The 18,996-nt window shown below is 46.1% G+C and overlaps 1 protein-coding gene across 2 annotated transcripts in view; it reads right to left on the bottom strand.

Moving 5' to 3' along the window:
- fam171a1 (family with sequence similarity 171 member A1) overlaps positions 1–4,052 on the bottom strand; it is a 187,485-nt gene extending 183,433 nt beyond the window's left edge. For both annotated transcript variants that reach the window (XM_068006790.1, XM_068006799.1), the window contains exon 1: positions 3,790–4,052. In XM_068006790.1, coding sequence (XP_067862891.1) covers positions 3,790–3,892 — 103 coding nt within the window. In that variant the 5' untranslated portion in view covers positions 3,893–4,052. The remainder of the gene's footprint in view (positions 1–3,789) is intronic.
- Between the last annotated feature and the right edge of the window lie 14,944 nt (positions 4,053–18,996).

Raw genomic sequence — 18,996 nt, 5'->3', positions numbered from 1 at the left:
ACGCTCGACTCGTCGATCGACAGTTCCGATGGGCCACAGCGAAAAATGGTATAGACCTCCTCAGAAGACTAACACGGGACACAACCAACAGAGTACCCTTCGTCGTCCAGTACTTCCCCGGAGCGGAGAAACTACGCCATGTTCTCCGCAGCTTTCAACATGTCATCGATGACGACGAACACCTCGCTAAGGCCATCCCCACACCTCCACTACTCGCCTTCAAACAGCCACCCAACCTCAAACAGACCATCGTTCGCAGCAAATTACCCAGCTTTCAGGAGAACAACGTCCACGACACCACACAACCCTGCCACGGCAACCTCTGCAAGACATGCCAGATCATCGACACAGATACCAACATCACACGAGAGGACACCACCCACCAGGTACATGGTTCATACTCCTGTGACTCAGCCAACGTTGTCTACCTCATACGTTGCAGGAAAGGATGCCCCGGAGCATGGTACATTGGCGAGACCATGCAGACACTGCGACAACGGATGAACGGACACTGCGCAACAATCGCCAGACAGGAGGGTTCCCTCCCAGTCGGGGAACACTTCAGCAGTCAAGGACATTCAGCCACCGATCTTCAGGTAAGCGTTCTCCAAGGCGGCCTTCGAGACACACGACAACGCAAAATCGTCGAGCAGAAATTGATAGCCAAGTTCCGCACCCATGACGGCCTCAACCGGGATCTTGGGTTCATGTCACGCTACACGTAACCCCACCAGCGAATAAAAGTTATCTGTTTTTAATACAACGGGTCATTCTCTGTCTTTCTCTTCCTTTCGGATGTTTCTCCCTCTCTCTGTCTTTTGTTCTGGCTGTTTGTATATTCGGTGGTCCTGTCGGTAACACCTCTCCGTCTGAACACTTTGATTGCCTTGACAATGGGCAGTTGGAAAGATTATCTGTAATCACCAGGTATTGTTCTCTGACTACAAATGTGAAACGTTCAAGGAATCCCACACTCACCCGACGAAGGAGATAATCTCCGAAAGCTTGTGAATTTCAAATAAAATTGTTGGACTATAACCTGGTGTTGTAAGATTCTTTACATTTGTCAACCCCAGTCCATCACCGGCATCTCCACATCATCACCAGGAAGTGATTAGTAAGCAGACAATAAAATACAGAGTTTCCTGTAATAACATGAATATTTTCTTAAAAGGAAGCCATTTTCAAATATAATCATAGAAATTGGGAGTTCCAGATATGACCTCACTCCATCTTAGAAAAGAAAAAGGGACTTAGGGGGGTGACCCAGTCAGAGAATGTAGATTCTGACCCACAATTCCCTACATGCAGAGTTCATCTGCTTGGCTGCACATTCAAAGAGAAGCACAAAGTCGGGGGGGGGGGGGGGGGGGAACGAGGCACTTTTCTTCTTCTCCATGGAAGGGAAAGAACAATGCACCATCCTCTACAGTCAACAAGGGATGTTTGCACACTTGTTTGAAGCAGAACTTGTATTTATTCATTATTTTAAAATTCCCCTCAAAAGAGTTGCTTGCCAATACTCAACCCAAGCCTTTCATAACCAGTGGGTATCACAGGACATTGTCTCAATGACGAGAATGGAAATACTACTTAATATCTGCACATATTTTTAGTTGACTAAGTCACTTGTTTTGTTTAGGTGGTGCCCTCCCCCCAGGGTCGAGGGGGGGGGGGGGTGGAGATGTGAGAGAGGGAAAAGGGCACTTGTAGTAATATTTGTTGACTTTTGGCTCATCCTCAATGTCGCCCTATGGGCCCTAAGTCAACAAATATCACTACAAGACACAGCCAATGCACAACCTGTTTTAATAACAAGTGTGGACTTCTCTTCATGGTCCGTCACCACAGATGGAGCAACTATCATAGAATGTGCCACCCCCGCCACTGGACTCAATGTCCACCACCACCACCAGTGCAGTGTGGCTGCTGTATGTACATCAACAGGATGCACTGCAACAATTCATCAAGCTTACTTCAACAGCACCTCCCAGCTCCACAACCTCTAAGAAAGACAAGAACAACAAGATCATTTGAATACTATTACCTCCAAGTTTCACTCCATGTCATGCACAATCCTGACTCAGTCATATACCACTATCCTTTCATCGTTGCTAGGTTCCAGCAGTCCCTTTCTAACACCACCGTGGGTATATCACGAGCACAAGGGCTGATGCAGTTCCAGGAGGCCTACCACCACCTTCTCAAGCCAACTAGGGATTGGCAATAAAAATAAAAATTGCCTACATCCCAATAACAAATTATTAATATGTAATCCATTCAAAAGAGGACTGTTGAAACTGAAATTACCAGGGAGCTTTGGAAATTGATCCCAAAAAAAAAATCAGACTGGTTTGCATGTGCTCTATTCCCTGTACTACTGGCCCAACTATTTGCCATCTATGGGGAATAAATCCCTAAATCTTTAATAGAAGACATCTCTCGTATGTCTACTCAACATGGGTTATGATTCTTGGTTGTCTTTATGAAGACTGCAAAATATGATAGTATTGTACTCCATTTCATTCACAACTGAGATTTTGATCACTTCTCAATACACATTTGTGTTAAATTCATAATTGAGACAGCTTCTATAAATCTCAAGATTCACCTACAGAAGACAAGTCATGGACACAGAGGACCTCGACGTACAATTTCACTGGTATCCATCAGGATGCAGGAAAACCAAACCATGCTAGGCCCGAGATATCTATTCAGAGACATTAATTTTCAGCTGTATTGGATTTGTCAGTCTGTATAATTTATAAACAATAATATACTGGATGTTGCAAATACATCAATACTATCGTTCATACGGATGTGTTTTATACATTTTATATTGTATGTACAGTATTTTTCTGAAACTGCATGTTTGAAGGAACCCACAGCACGTTTATGGCAGTGTGGTTGCATTCAGATGCTCGTCCATATCTATATCTAAAGGGTTCAGAGCAAAGTACAATATATCAGAAACAAAACAACCAAAATCATATTTTTTTTTTAATTATACAGATTTGCGACTGTTCTTCATTTCGACACAGCCGCGTCACAACGAGAATAAGATCAGTAATCAATCGTGTTAACAAGGCACTGGAGATCATTAGGATTTAAAAGCTGAAAGCTGCCGAAATGAGTCTCCCCCACGATGACTTACAGTTAACCAGGAGGCTCAAGAAATGCGGCTGTGATCCTCTGGTAACGTCTATTAAAGAGCAACGTGTGCTTTTTACAGTCTGTACATAAAAAATACATTAAGAATTCTGAATCACGATTGCTTTACAATAATGCTCATTTGGATTCCCCTTAAATTAGAGTCACAGTATTGATTCCTGAAAAAAAAATTCTCAGACCGTCCTTTAAAATAAACGAATGATACAATTTAAAAAAAAAAGAAACAACAAGGTGAAATGATTGTAGCAACTGAGTGACTTCCCGGATTGGAGCGAATCTCTGCAGCATCCTGATCTCACATCTCTGCAACTTTAAACAAAAAAAAAACCCCCTCCAAAATCGACACTTCTTTGTATCTTTTCAATCTAAGATAGAGAGAAAAAAAAATCTAAACATAAACCCTTTTAAAGGTTTACCTACCGACACCAAGCCGATAATAGGCAGAGTTGCGATGTTCATTGTTCCCACCTCACCATCACCTCCTCCTCCTCCTCCCTTGTCCCGGGGCTTTTTATTTTAAATGACATTAACGGATAGAAGAGTCTCACCAAACCCGCTAGGAAATAAAAAAACCCCCACACATAAGAGTCATTTCCCCTCCTCCCTCTCCCACTTTACCTTGTGCACGTTGCTCGCGTAAGGTTTTTGTAACCGCTTTCCACACATTGCAGCCGAGTAAACACAGCAGGAGAGCGACGGACCGGGAAAACGGGCACATCATTTAATGGTCTTTCAGTGAGAGGAGACGGGCGCGAACACCAGCTCGACTGCGGGGCCGTCCATATTTAACGCTGCTCTGCGCTTTTTTTTTTCCCCCCCTCTCTACATCTCCAGCTGCCGCCTTCACTGTGCTCCAACCTCAGCTCGTTTCAAACACTTAACCCTTTCCTTTGCCCCCGCCCCGAGAGGCGCGACCGCACGGAGCTGCTTGAGCTGCGGCGCCATCCGCTGCTCATGGCTCATTCCTGCACTTCTTCAGCGCAAGAGTCTGCGTGTGGGCAAGAGATGGAGGCACTTTGATGGCAAGTCCTCCGCTGTGGAACTGATCCCGCGAGTGACAGGGACCATTATTTATTATTACGGAATGATACAATACAGAAGGAGGCCGTTCGGCCCATCGTGCCTGTGCGGGCTCTTTGAAAGAGCTATCTAATTAGTTCCACTCCCCTGCTCTTTCCCCATCGTCCTGCATTTTTTTTTGCCTTTTCAAGTATTTATCCAATTTCCTTTTGGAAATTACCATTGAATCTGCTTCCACCACCCTTTCAGACAGTGCATTCCAGATAATAACACTCCTTAACAACTAGTTAAGGAGTGTTATTAACTACTTAAGAACTAGCTGCGCCTCGAGCCAAGCTGTTCCAGTACAGCGACAACACTGGCATCCACCCGACAATGTGGAAAATTGCCCAGGTATGTCCTGTTCACAAAAAGCAGGACAAATCCAATCCGGCCAATTACCGCCCCATCAGTCTACTCTCAATCATCAGCAAAGTGATGGAAGGTGTCGTCGACAGTGCTATCAAGCGGCACTTACTCACCAATAACCTGCTCACCGATGCTCAGTTTGGGTTCCGCCAGGACCACTCGGCTCCAGACCTCATTACAGCCTTGGTCCAAACATGGACAAAAGAGCTGAATTCCAGAGGTGAGGTGAGAGTGACTGCCCTTGACATCAAGGCAGCATTTGACCGAGTGTGGCACCAAGGAGCCCTAGTATAATTGAAGTCAATGGGAATCAGGGGGAAAACTCTCCAGTGGCTGGAGTCATACCTAGCACAAAGGAAGATGGTAGTGGTTGTTGGAGGCCAATCATCTCAGCCCCAGGACATTGCTGCAGGAGTTCCTCAGGGCATTGTCCTAGGCCCAACCATCTTCAGCTGCTTCATCAATGACCTTCCCTCCATCATAAGGTCAGAAATGGGGATGTTCGCTGATGACTGCACAGTGTTCAGTTCCATTCGCAACCCCTCAGATAATGAAGCAGTCCGAGCCCGCATGCAGCAAGACCTGGACAACATCCAGGCTTGGGCTGATAAGTGGCAAGTAACATTTGCGCCAGATAAGTGCCAGGCAATGACCATCTCCAACAAGAGAGAGTCTAACCACCTCCCCTTGACATTCAACGGCATTACCATCGCCGAATCCCCCACCATCAACATCCTGGGGGTCACCATTGACCAGAAACTTAACTGGACCAGCCATATAAATACCGTGGCTACGAGAGCAGGTCAGAGGCTGGGTATTCTGCGGCGAGTGACTCACCTCCTGACTCCACAAAGCCTTTCCACCATCTACAAGGCACAAGTCAGGAGTGTGATGGAATACTCTCCACTTGCCTGGATGAGTGCAGCTCCAACAACACTCAAGAAGCTCGACACCATCCAAGATAAAGCAGCCCGCTTGATTGGCACCCCATCCACCACCCTAAACATTCACTCCCTTCACCACCGGCACACTGTGGCTGCAGTGTGCACCATCCACAGGATGCACTGCAGCAACTCGCCAAGGCTTCTTCGACAGCACCTCCCAAACCCGCGACCTCTACCACCTAGAAGGACAAGGGCAGCAGGCGCATGGGAACAACACCACCTGCACGTTCCCCTCCAAGTCACACACCATCCCAACTTGGAAATATATCGCCGTTCCTTCATCGTTGCTGGGTCAAGATCCTGGAACTCCCTTCCTAACAGCTCTGTGGGAGAACCTTCACCACACGGACTGCAGCGGTTCAAGAAGGCGGCTCACCACCACCTTCTCAAGGGCAATTAAGGATGGGCAATAAATGCTGGCCTCGCCAGCGACACCCACATCCCATGAACGATTAAAAAAAAATGCCTCCCCAGAGAATTCTTTACTGTGAGATTACTAGTTAACCCGGTATCATTACACAATACAAGATCTAAAATCGCCTCTTCCCTGGTTGGTTCCATGATGTATTGCTGTAGGAACTGTCTCGAATATATTCTATGAACTCGTCCTCCAGCCTACCTTTGCCATTTTGATTTGTCCAGTTTATATGAAGATTAAAGTCCCCCATGATTATTGCATTATCTTTGTTACAAGCTCCTGTTATTTCTTGATTAATACTATGTCCAACGTACTGTTCCCTCTAAGCTGCATGCCCATGCGGCTGCGCAGCATTCTGCTTTGGGCCGCGCACTTAAACATTCCGTCAGTGCACCAAACCCGTGCTTTCAGCCCCTATCTCACACTGACCATTCCCCAGGCCTCTCTCTCACACAGACCTGAGCCCGGGGACCACAGGCCCTTCTCCTGCTCTGCCTCCCCGGTCTTCAGCCCCAGGCGGGCTGCTCTGCCTCTGGTGCTGGGGGTGTCTGGTCGTCCGAATGTCTGATCCCGCGGCTCTGGCCCCAGCCGCCAGATTGTTTACTGCGTTGCTAGAAAATGCAGTCAACGAGCAGCTGATTGGCTGCGCACAAACCAGACCAGGAAGTAAAATCGATACCAAAGTGTTTGTCAGTGGCCAATCAGAGACCAGGCACCTCCACCCAATCAGAGACCAGGCACCTCCACCCAATCAGAGACCAGGCACCTCCACCCAATCAGAGATAAGGGGCCCATACATCGAGGCAGACAAAACGAATGAGACCTGCAAGATGTACAATTGGAATGGAATAATTTTTTAAACCCTGCTGATGGTTCAATGGGGGGGGGGGGGAGGGGGGGAGAGGGGAGAGTTTTAATTAAACTGTTCCCTGTCCTCAAATTCACACTGACTGACTTGACAGCTGTTTTGTACTTCTGACTCAATTTACAAATACCGATTGCACAAAATTTATTTCTGTTTGAATCAGAGCCATTAAGCTGATTCAACAAAAAGTTGATTGGAATCGTTCCCATCGATATTTTTGAATAAAATATAATGAGACTGGTCTGCTCGATCCTAGTGCAACTTAAGAAACTCCTTTCATAAATTATATAAATTTATCAGCCAATATAACATTCAATTTTTACAATTATCCATTATTATATATTTGTTCTGTTTGTTATTTGCCCTGAATAATGTTTTCTAAAAAGATGTTCTATTTAAAGTTGTGATTTTTTTACGGTGGCGCACACAGCCTTTATATCGATGCAAAAACCCAAATTCATTCCGCATATGGCTGAAAAAAATTCGAGGGACGTTTGTTCAACGGTATAGCTACTATTAGGGGGCTATAAACTATTCCCACCAGTGATTTTTCTCTGTTATTTCTTATTTCCACCCATACTGATTCTACTTCCTGATCTTCTAAGCCAAGATCCTTTCTCACCACTGTCCTTATGTCATCCTTTATTATCAGGGCTACACCCCCCTCCTTTTCCATTCTGCCTGTCTTTGCGAAATGTCAAGTACCCTGGAATATTTAGTTCCCAACCTTGGTCATCTTGCAACCATGTCTCTGTAATGGCTATTAGATCAAACCCATTTATCTCTATTTGTGCCATTAATTCATCTACCTTGTTACAAATGCTTCGAGCATTCAGATACAGAGCCTTTAAGTTTAACTTTTTACCATTTTCCCTGCTTTTACCTTATTCGCTGATGCATTATTACCGTTAAAATCTCTGTCCATTTCTGCCACACTCTGTTTATCTTTACCCAAATCACGACACTGCTCTGTTGCCTTGACTTTTCACTTCTGATTTCGAAACTTCCCCTCACCTGACTCCACCCCCAATTTTTAGTTTAAAGAGCCCTAGTTATTCGATTCGCCAGGACACTGGTCCCAGCCCAGTTTAAGTGGAGCCCGTCCCAATGAAACAGCTCCTTCTTTCTCCAGTACTGGTGCCAGTGCCCCATGAATCGAAACTCCTGTCTCCCGCACCAATCTTTGAGCCATGCATTTAGCTTTCTGATCTGTTTGACCCTATGGCAATTTGCACGTGGCTCAGGTGGTAATCCAGAGATTATTACCTTTGAGGTTCTGCTTATTAATTTAGACCGTGGCTCCACAAACTGTCTCAGCAGAACCTCATTAATTCAGACAAGGCTCACACGACTGATTCCTGGGATGAGGGGGTTATCTTATGAGGAAAGGTTGGACAAGTTGGGCCTGTATACACTGGAGTTAAGAAGAATGAGAGGTGATCTTACTGAAACATATAAGATCCTGAGGGGACTAGAAGGGGTAGATGCTGAAAGGATGTTTCCCCTTGTGAGAGAGACTAGAACTTTAAAAAAAATTTGTTCATGGGATGTGGGCGTCGCTGGTGAGGCCAGCATTTATTGCCCATCCCTAATTGCCCTTGAGAAGGTGGTGGTGAGCCGCCTTCTTGAACCGCTGCAGTCCGTGTGGTGAAGGTTCTCCCACAGTGCTGTTAGGAAGGGAGTTCCAGGATTTTGACCCAGCGACAATGAAGGAACGGCGATATATTTCCAAGTCAGGATGGTGTGTGACTTGGAGGGGAACGTGCAGGTGGTGTTGTTCCCATGTACCTGCTGCTCTTGTCCTTCTAGGTGGTAGAGGTCGCGGGTTTGGGAGGTACTGTTGGAGAAGCCTTGGCGAGTTGCTGCAGTGCATCCTGTGGATGGTACACACTGCAGCCACTGTGTGCCGGTGGTGAAGGGAGTGAATGTTTAGGGTGGTGGATGGGGTGCCAATCAAGTGGGCTGCTTTGTCCTGGATGATGTCGAGCTTCTTGAGTGTTGTTGGAGCTGCACTCATCCAGGCAAGTGGAGAGTATTCCATCACACTCCTAACTTGTGCCTTGTAGGTGGTGGAAAGTCTTTGGGGAGTCAGGAGGTGAGTCACTCGCTGCAGATTACCCAGCCTCTGGCCTCCTCTTGTAGCCACAGTATTTATGTGGCTGGTCCAGTTAAGTTTCCGGTCAATGGTGACCCCCAGGATGTTGATGGTGGGGGATTCGGTGATGGTAATGCCGTTGAATGTCATGGGGAGGTGGTTAGACTCTCGTTGGAGATGGTCATTGCCTGGCACTTGTCTGGCGCGAATGTTACTTGCCACTTATCAGCCCAAGCCTGGATGTTGTCCAGGTCTTGCTGCATGCGGGCTCGGACTGCTTCATTATTTGATGGGTTGCGAATGGAACTGAACACTGTGCAATCATCAGTGAACATCCCCATTTCTGACCTTATGATGGAGGGAAGGTCATTGATGAAGCAGCTGAAGATGGTTGGGCCTAGGACACTGCCCTGAGGAACTCCTGCAGCAATGTCCTGGGGCTGAGATGATTGGCCTCCAACAACCACTACCATCTTCCTTTGTGCTAGGTATGACTCCAGCCACTGGAGAGCTTTCCCCCTGATTCCCATTGACTTCAATTTTACTAGGGCTCCTTGGTATCACACTCGGTCAAATGCTGCCTTGATGTCAAGGGCAGTCACTCTCACCTCACCTCTGGAATTCAGCTCTTTTGTCCATTTAATTTAAAAATAAGGAGTCTCCCATTTAAGACAGAGATGAGGAGAAATATTTTCTTCCAGAGGGTTGTGAGTCTGTGGAACTCCCTTCCTCAGAGAGCAGTGGAGGCAGGGTCATTGAATATTTTTAAAGCTGAGTTAGATAGATTCCTGATTAACAAGGGAGTCAAAGGTTATAGTAGGTAGATGGGAAAGGAGGGTTGAGGTCACAATCAGTTCAGCCATGATCTTATCAAATGGCAGAGCAGACTCAAGGGGCCAAATGGCCTCGTCCTGCTCTTAATTCATATGTTCGTATGTTCGTATATTCATTCTTAGTTCTATCTATATCATTGGTTCCTACATGGACCACGACAACTGGATCCTCCCCCTCATGCTCCACGTTCTTTTCCAGCATGAGGAGATATCCTTAACCTCAGCACCGGGCAGGCAAAACAGCCTTCGGATCTCTCGATCGCGATGTAGAGAACAGTGTCTATCAATGACAAAAGGGATGATGGTGCAAGGCAAAGAAGGTGGTAATAGGACAAGTAAAGAAACAAAAGATGAGTCTAGAGGAGCTGTAAATAGCAACATCAGAAACAATACCAGCACCTGCTGTCCGAACAAATGGGTGCAGTGGTATATATACCTTAAGATGGACTCGACCCTCGTAGATTCTATGAAGGGAGGAAGTATTTTCCTTTGAAGCATGAAGGAAAAGCTCCTCCCAAAGCAGTACGTTGTTGTACTAAATAAAGCACAAGATCCAAACTACCTTCATAGCATTTTCATAACCTTGAGCTGTCACCAATACAAGTATGAGGGATACATCAGTTTCCTCTTGTTTGGAAATGAAACACCTCACTTCTTCATTGCACTCTACTTAGAAACTGGTCCAATATTGATGGATCTCATCCAGCTGGGGCAAGGAATTCTATTGGCATCCAATTCCAGGACTTGCCAAATTCAGTTAGGTGTTAACTACCAAACCACCTGAATGATTCCATGCTATTTTACAGGAATGCTCATCATTTCATGAATACCAAAGCAGGGCATAGACTTCACTCCCTATTACATATAACAGTGATTAGTGGGTTACATATGGATATTATGCATACAACAAAATATGTTTTTAACAGTATAATTAACACAATAAATGAAAAAATTCCCATTTTGAAACCAGAAGTCCTGCTGGCTTACTGGTGTGCAAGGGATTGTGTGTACGAAATCCCCATACAAATATTTTAGTGCTGTCGGAAATGAAAGTAATGCAAGGTTTCTAAACTGGTGAAATAAATAGAATATAAGGTTGCATGGCCCACTATGGACACCTGATAGAGGTGGCTACTAGAGCAGGTCAGAGGCTGGGTATTCTGCGGCGAGTGACTCACCTCCTGACTCCCCAAAGCCTTTCCACCATCTACAAGGCACAAGTCAGGAGTGTGATGGAATACTCTCCACTTGCCTGGATGAGTGCAGCTCCAACAACACTCAAGAAGCTCGACACCATCCAAGATAAAGCAGCCCGCTTGATTGGCACCCCATCCACCACCCTAAACATTCACTCCCTTCACCACCGGCGCACAGTGGCTGCAGTGTGTACCATCCACAGGATGCACTGCAGCAACTTGCCAAGGCTTCTTCGACAGCACTTCCCAAACCCACGACCTCTACCATCTAGAAGGACAAGAGCAGCAGGTACATGGGAACAACACCACCTGCACGTTCCCCTCCAAGTCACACACCATCCCGACTTAGAAATATATCGCCGTTCCTTCATTGTCGCTGGGTCAAAATCCTGGAACTCCCTTCCTAACAGCACTGTGGGAGAACCGTCACCACACGGACTGCAGCGGTTCAAGAAGGCGGCTCACCACCACCTTCTCAAGGGCAATTAGGGATGGGCAATAAATGCTGGCCTCGCCAGCGACGCCCACATCCCGTGAACGAATAAAAAAAAAGAAAGCAATCAATGGAATTCTTGAAGAGAAATCTAAACTAGCAGACATATACCAAAAAATTCCACTATATGAGAAGGAAATTCTAGTGGTAAGTACTTAACTCTATGTGTGTAGCATGATTATTTTTCTTGTAATATCAAGACAAAATAATCACATTTTACAGGATTCAGCTGGAGCTCTGTGGATACCTCAGTGCCTCTGGGTAATAGCAAATTAGTTGCAAAAATGCACCAGATACCATCTCGTGATCAATCAGCCTAATCATTGAGACATCATCTTAAGACTGATGTGAGGAATTCAGCAGTTCTCAGGTATTAAAAATATACAATGTTCTCTCACCTGTTTGGGCACCTACAAATACTCACAATTTTGGCTACCTCGTGGGATGTTCCGATACACATTGAAATCATCAGTGGAACTTCGTCAACCCATCAGGAAGTACATGTAAAAGAGGTAGGAAGGGATCTCTCCTTGTGCAGTTTACTCTCTGGTAGAGGCTGGTTAAATTGCCCACACTTCGAGGGAACCCCCACATGAAAGTGTCATTCAAGACCGGAATTTGAATTCAAGTTGTTTAGAGTCCTGAACTTCAATATGAATGGTATTTGCTTTTTTTTTGAATATTCTATATTATTTACTTATAAGAATGTATTAATTTTCACACCATGTTCAACCCCATATTCTGAGTAGTTACAAATTAAGACAGCACGATACAGGGCAAAGGGCCTACCAATTAGTGTGATATTCATAGTAAATAATAACTAGTGCCATGTAGTATGTAATGAAGTATTACAGGTTTTTTTGTCAGCAGCTTACCAGTTTATACACTACTTAGTATACATAAATAATATGTACATTATATACAAAGACGGGGAGGAATTTCTGAAGTGTGTTCAGGAGAACTTTCTTGATCAGTATGTTTCCAGCTAGATCTAGTTCTGGGGAATGAAATGGGTCAAGTGGAGCAAGTGTCAGTTCAGGTCGATGGCCTTTTGTCAGAACTGGAAAAAGTTGAAGATTAAACAGTTTTTCAGCAAGTACAGAGCCAGGCAAAGGTGGGGGGTGGTTGGAAGGGGATGGGAGGAAAGAACAAAAGGGAAGGGGTGGATATTGAGACCAATGCTAGGGTCGTTGATCAAGCGAATTGCTCTGTCCTGGATGGTGTCAAGCTTCTTGAATGTTATTGCAGTTGCACCCATTTGGGGAACATTTAGGGAACAGTGATCATAGTATCATAAGGTTTAGATTAGTTATGGAAAAGGACAAGGAGCAATCTAGAGTAAAAATACTTAATTGGAGGAGCGCCAATTTCAGTGGGTTGAGAACAGATCTGGCCTGGGTAAATTGGAATCAAAGATTGGCAGGCAAAACTGTAATCGAACAATGGGCGGCCTTTAAAGAGGAGATGGGTCAGGTACAGTCTAGATATATTCCCACGAGGGGGATAGGTAGGGCAACCAAAGCCAGAGCTCCATGGATGACGAAAGAGATAGAGAGTAATATGAAGCAGAAAAAGGGGGCGTAGGACAGATGTCAGGTTGATAATACAAGTGAGAACCATGCTGAATATAGAAAGTTCAGAGAAGTGAAAAAGGAAATAAGAGGGGCAAAGAGAGAGTATGAGAATAGACTGGCAGCTAACATAAAGGGGAATCCAAAAGTCTTCTATAAACATATAAACAATAAACGGGAAGTAAGAGGGGAGGTGGGGCTGAATAGGGACCAAAAAGGAGATCTACACATTGAGACAGAGGGCATGGCTGAGGCAGCATGGACATGAAATTGGCTAAGTGACAGAAAACAGAGAGTAGTAGTGAATGGTTGTTTTTCGGACTGGAGGAAGGTATACATTGGTATACATTGGTGTTCGCCAGGGGTCGGTACCAGGACCACTGCTTTTTTTATATATATATTAATGACTTGGACTTGGATGTACAGGGCATAATTTCAAAATTTGCAGATGACACAAAACTTGGAAGTGTAGTAAACAGTGAGGAGAATAGTAATAGGCTTCAAGAGGACATAGACAAGCTGGTGGAATGGGCGGACATGTGGCAGATAAAATTTAACGCAGAGAAGTGCAAAGTGATACATCTTGGCAGGAAGAATGAGGAGAGGCAATATAAATTAAATGGTACAATTCTAAAGGGGGTGCAGGAACAGAGAGACCTGGAGGTACATGTGCACTAGTCTTTGAAGGTGGCAGGACAGTTTGAGAAAGCGGTTAAAAAAGCATTCAGGCTCCTATGCTTTATAAATAGAGGCATAGAGTACAAAAGCAAGAAAGTTATGTTGAACCTTTATAAAACACTGGTTCGGCCACAGCTGGAGTATTGTGTCCAATTCTGGGCACCGCATTTTAGGAAGGATGTGAAGGCCTTAGAGACGGTGCAGAAAAGATTTCCTAGAATGGTTCCAGGGATGTGGGAGTTCAGTTACGTGCATAGACAGAAGAAGCTGGGGTTGTTCTCCTTAGAGCAGAGAAGGTTGAGAGGAGATTTGATAGAAGTGTTCAAAATCATGAAGGGTTTAGATAAAGTAAATAAAGAGAAACTGTTCCCATTGGCGGAAGGGTCGAGAACCAGAGGACACAGATTTAAGGTCTACTAAAGAACCAAAGGCGACGTGAGGAAAAACATTTTTACACAGCGAATGGTTATGATCTGGAATGTGCTGCCAGAAAGGGTGGTGGAAGCAGATTCAATCGTGGCTTTCAAAAAGGAATTGGATAAATACTTGAAGGGAATAAACTTGCAGGGCTAGGGGAAAGAGCGGGGGAATGGGACTAACTGGATTGCTCTTACAAAGAACTGGAATGGGCTTGATGGGCTGAATGGCCTCTTTCTGTGCTGTAACCATTCTATAATTCTATAAATAAAGATACCAGGGACAGCTTTACAAGGTCCCTTTTTTCCTCCCCACTGAGGAAGTGGGCTAGTTTAAATCATGAACACAGAATGGGAGGTGGGGGCAAGGAAATCAAGAGTACCCAGCATTGTTTAAAAGATATGTTCAGGCTCTTAAGATTCTTGATCTATGATCCACACTCGGTAATTAAACTATACATTGTGTAACACCATAGCGATTTCTGATTATAACTATACGCCGACAACTTGTCCACAACATCTAAAATGATTGCCTAGTTAACATCAACTATGAAGTGGCAATTAAAAAGGCTTTCTGTTTTAATTGGTCAACCTAAGCAGATGCATTCATTACATGATCTGGCAAGAGTGTGTTAAGAATGAAGGTGATTTCCAAAATCTCTATTGAATCTGACTTCTCTCAGGAAGTGAGACAGAGGCAAAACGAATCTATACAAGAGAGATTAACCTTGAAGTGTATGAATGTGTAGTGCCACCTGCTGCTACAAAACTCAATGAACAGTTTGTTGTTTGCAGACAAAAAGGGATAAATCAATACAGTTTATAGCTAATTAATCATGAAGAGAATTCAAACACCGATTCAACATTAGAAACATGAACTCCCCTGGGACTCAGTAGCATTTGCCCTTGTCTGTCATTTTACACTTTTAAAAGTGTTAAAGCTCTTAAAAGGGCTGCCGGTCACCATTAGACTTGCCCTGCTCCTGAAGAGAAATGGCTGCAGCAAGTGCACACAGCAGAACCACGCCATTTAATGAAGCAGTTTTGGAGGTACTGCTGGAGGGGGTCCTTTGAACAAGAGTGGCCATTTTCCAATGAAGGGCAGGGCTAGAGCAGCCTGGATGGAGATGGTTGAAGGAGAGAATCTTGCCTCACCTGTGTATTGAACCTGGGAGCAAATAAGGAAAAAAAAATAGCTGGTCACAGTAATGTTGCCAATGGTTTATCACATTTAGCCTAAATTTAGAACAATGTTTACAAGGTACCCTAACAACACTTCAGTTTGGAGCAGAATCAGAAGGAAAATACACAGAAATGCCTGAGTTTTACCAGGGTACTCTGTATTGTTGCCATGGCAATGCATTTGCTCTGTGGCCCATTGCAGGTTGCAAGTAATAATCACAAACATGCTGCACAGAAGTGGCATCGTGACTCAGTTGGTCGTACTCCTGCCTTTAAATCAAATGGTTGTGGCTTCTAACCTCAACTGTGAACTTGAGCACGTAATCTAGGCTGACGGTTCAGTGCAGTACTGTGTAGGTGTTCTTTTTCGGATGGCATATTAAATGTCTGTCTGCTCAGTTTGGGTTCAGCCAGAACCACTCAGATCTCATTACAGACCTTATTAGAACCTCGGTCCAAACATGGACACAGAGCTGAATCCAGGGGTGAGGTGAGAGTGACCGCCCTTGACATCAAGGCAGCATTCAACCAAGTGTGGCACCAAGGAGCCTTAGTAAAACTGAAGACAATGGGGATCAGGAGGAAAACTCTCCAGTGTCTGTAGTCATAACAAGGAAGATGGTTGTGATTGTTGGAGGCCAATCATCTCAGCCCCAGGATATTGCTGCAGGAGTTCCTCAGGGCAGTGTCCCAGGCCCAACTATCTCCAGCTGTTCAATGATCTTCCCTCCAACATAAGGTCAGACGTGGGGTTATTCGCTGATGATTGCATACTGTTCAGCTTCATCCACAATTCCTCAGATAATGAAGCAGTCCATGCCTGCATGCAGCAAGACTTTGACAACATCCAGACTTGGGCTGACAAGTGGCAAGTGGCAAGGAGCGAGAGGATAAAAAGCAGAGTCAGCACAAGGCCCGAGAGTGGAGAGGAGCGAGAGGATAAAAAGCAGAGTCAGCACAAGGCCCGAGAGTGGAGAGGAGCGAGAGGATAAAAAGCAGAGTCAGCACAAGGCCCGAGAGTGGAGAGGAGCGAGAGGATAAAAAGCAGAGTCAGCACAAGGCCCGAGAGCGGTGAGGAGTGAGAGGATAAAAAGCAGAGTCAGCACAAGGCCCGAGAGGGGAGAGGAGCGAGAGGATAAAAAGCAGAGTCAGCACAAGGCCCGAGAGCGGTGAGGAGTGAGAGGATAAAAAGCAGAGTCAGCACAAGGCCCGAGAGGGGAGAGGAGTGAGAGGATAAAAAGCAGAGTCAGCACAAGACCCGAGAGTGGAGAGGAGCGAGAGGATAAAAAGCAGAGTCAGCACAAGGCCCGAGAGTGGAGAGGAGCGAGAGAATAGCCGCACGCGGCCACATCTGCAGTAAGTGTCTGCAACTTGAGGAACTTCGGCTCAGAGTTGTTGAGCTGGAGTCCGAGGTGTAGATATTGCAATGCATCAGGGAGGGGGAGAGTTATCTGGACACTTTGATCCAGGAGGCAGTCACACCCCTGAGATTAGGGAGTAGTTTAGATTCGTTCATTGTTCAGGGAGAGGAGGATGTGACTGTGAGTCAGGCAGGTATGGGGATCCAGGATGTAGTGATGGAGGAGCCTCAACCTTTGACCTTGTCCAACAGGTATGAGGTATTTGCCACCTGTATGAATAAGAGCAAAGACTGCAGGGAGGATGGGCAAACTGACCACGGCACCGTGGTACAGGAGGCCATTCAAGTGGGGGGAGTGAAAAGGAATGTGGTCGTTGTAGGGGATAGTATAGTCAGTGGGATGGATACTGTTCGCTGCAGCCGTGACCGAGAGTCCTGAAGGCTGTGTTGCCTGCCCAGTGCCAGGGTTAAGGACATCTCTTCGCGGCTGGAAAAAACTTGGTGCATGAGGGGGAGGATCCAGTTGTCCTGGTCCACGTAGGAACCAACAACATAGGTAGAAATAAGAATGAGGTTCTGCTGAGGGAGTTTGAGGAGCAAGGGTCTAAATTAATAAGCAGAACCTCAAAGGTAATAATCTCTGGATTAGTACCTGAGCCACGAGCAAATTAGCATCGGGACAAACAGATTAGAGTGTTAAATGCGTGGCTCAAAGAGTGGTGTGGGAGATAAGGGTTTCGATTCATGGGGCACTGGCACCAGTACTGGGGAAAGAGGGAGCTGATCCGACGGGACGGGCTCCACTTAAACTGGGCTGGGACCAGCGTCCTGACGAATCGAATAACTGGGGCTGCAGATAGGGCTTTAAACTAAAAAAAAGAGGTGGGGGCTTAGGTGAGGGGAGATTTAGAAATCTAATAAGAAAAGTCAAGGCAACAGAGCAGTGTAGTGACTTGGGTAAAGATAAGCAGAGTGTGGCAGGAAGGGACAGAGAGTTTATCAATAATAGAGCATCAGCAAATAAGGTCAAAGTACGAAAAAATGGTAAAACGTCAAAACTAAAGGTTCTTTATCTGAATGCGTGGAGCATTCATAACAAGATAGACGAATCAGTCGCACAAACAGAGATACATGGATTTGATCTAATAGCCATTACAGAGACACGGGCCCTGATATTACCAGGGAGGCGGGATGGCAGCGGGGGGGAGGGGGGGGCGACGGGGGGCGACTGGGCGCGTGGGCAACCCGCCCAGTGAAATCGGTCCGTTCCCAACGCGATCACGGGTAAATTGAAGGCACTTACCGTGGCTTCCGGGTTTCCCATCGTCAATCTGCGCAGCGGGCGGACTGCACACCCGCATCACAGGCTGTCAGCTGGAGGAGCTCTATTTAAAGGGGCAGTCCTCCAATGATGCTCCTGCAACAACCAACCAAAAGTGCAGCATGGAGCAAACCAGGGGAAAGGCTCCCCCAGATTTAACAATGCCTCACTCCAGGTGCTACTGGATGGGGTGAGGAGGAGGAGGGAGATTTTCAACCCAGCGGACGGGAGGAAGTGGCCTGCCTCTGCCACCAAGAAGGTCTGGCTCGTGGTGACAGAGGAGGTCAGCAGCAGTAGCAATGTATCCCGCACCTGGATCCAGTGCAGGAAGCGCTTCAATGACCTAACTAGGTCAGCCAAAGTGAGTACACTTACTCATTCTCCTACACTCTGTCTTCGACATCACTGCCCCCACCCCCCCAACTCATTCTGCACTGCCAACACTACTCTATCACATCACTCCTCACACCCACTCAAACCTCATCCTCAAATTACCTGCACTTACTCACCTCCCCAGTACTCATCCCACCACTACCACTCAACCCAATCCTCATACAATGTCATGGCTCTGTCTCATACTCACCCTCTGCTGCAATTCTTTCATGGTCAGCCTCACCCAAACCAATGCATTCAGCGGTTGGCCACGTCACCATCCCTCACTCACACCTCTCTACTTTCTCCCCTTATAGGAGAAGAGAGCCTAGAATGGACGGGAGAGGGCGAAGACCGGAGGGGGGCCGCAACATCAGGTCGTCCTCACAGACGCGGAGCAGGAAGCTCTCGATTTGAGCCGCACCCTCGAGTGCCTGTCCGTCGGGGACGCCGAGACTGGCACCCAATGAACCGCTGGTGACAGAACTTTAACATTCAGCACTCACAATAGCAAATGATGTTAACATGCCTTGCCATCTTCAGCACCTCAACATCTGTCATCATGCTAAATATTGCCTTCTGTTCTCTTACAGGGCCTTCAGCGACCACCATGACGGCGGAAGGCGATTCCTCAGAGGACCTGCCAACCTCTG

This window comes from Heptranchias perlo, chromosome 2 (genome assembly GCF_035084215.1).
Source record: "Heptranchias perlo isolate sHepPer1 chromosome 2, sHepPer1.hap1, whole genome shotgun sequence".
Classification (NCBI taxonomy): Eukaryota; Metazoa; Chordata; class Chondrichthyes; order Hexanchiformes; family Hexanchidae; genus Heptranchias; species Heptranchias perlo.
The sequence above is the reverse complement of the archived record's forward strand: the minus strand, read 5'-3'. Positions and strand labels throughout refer to the sequence as shown.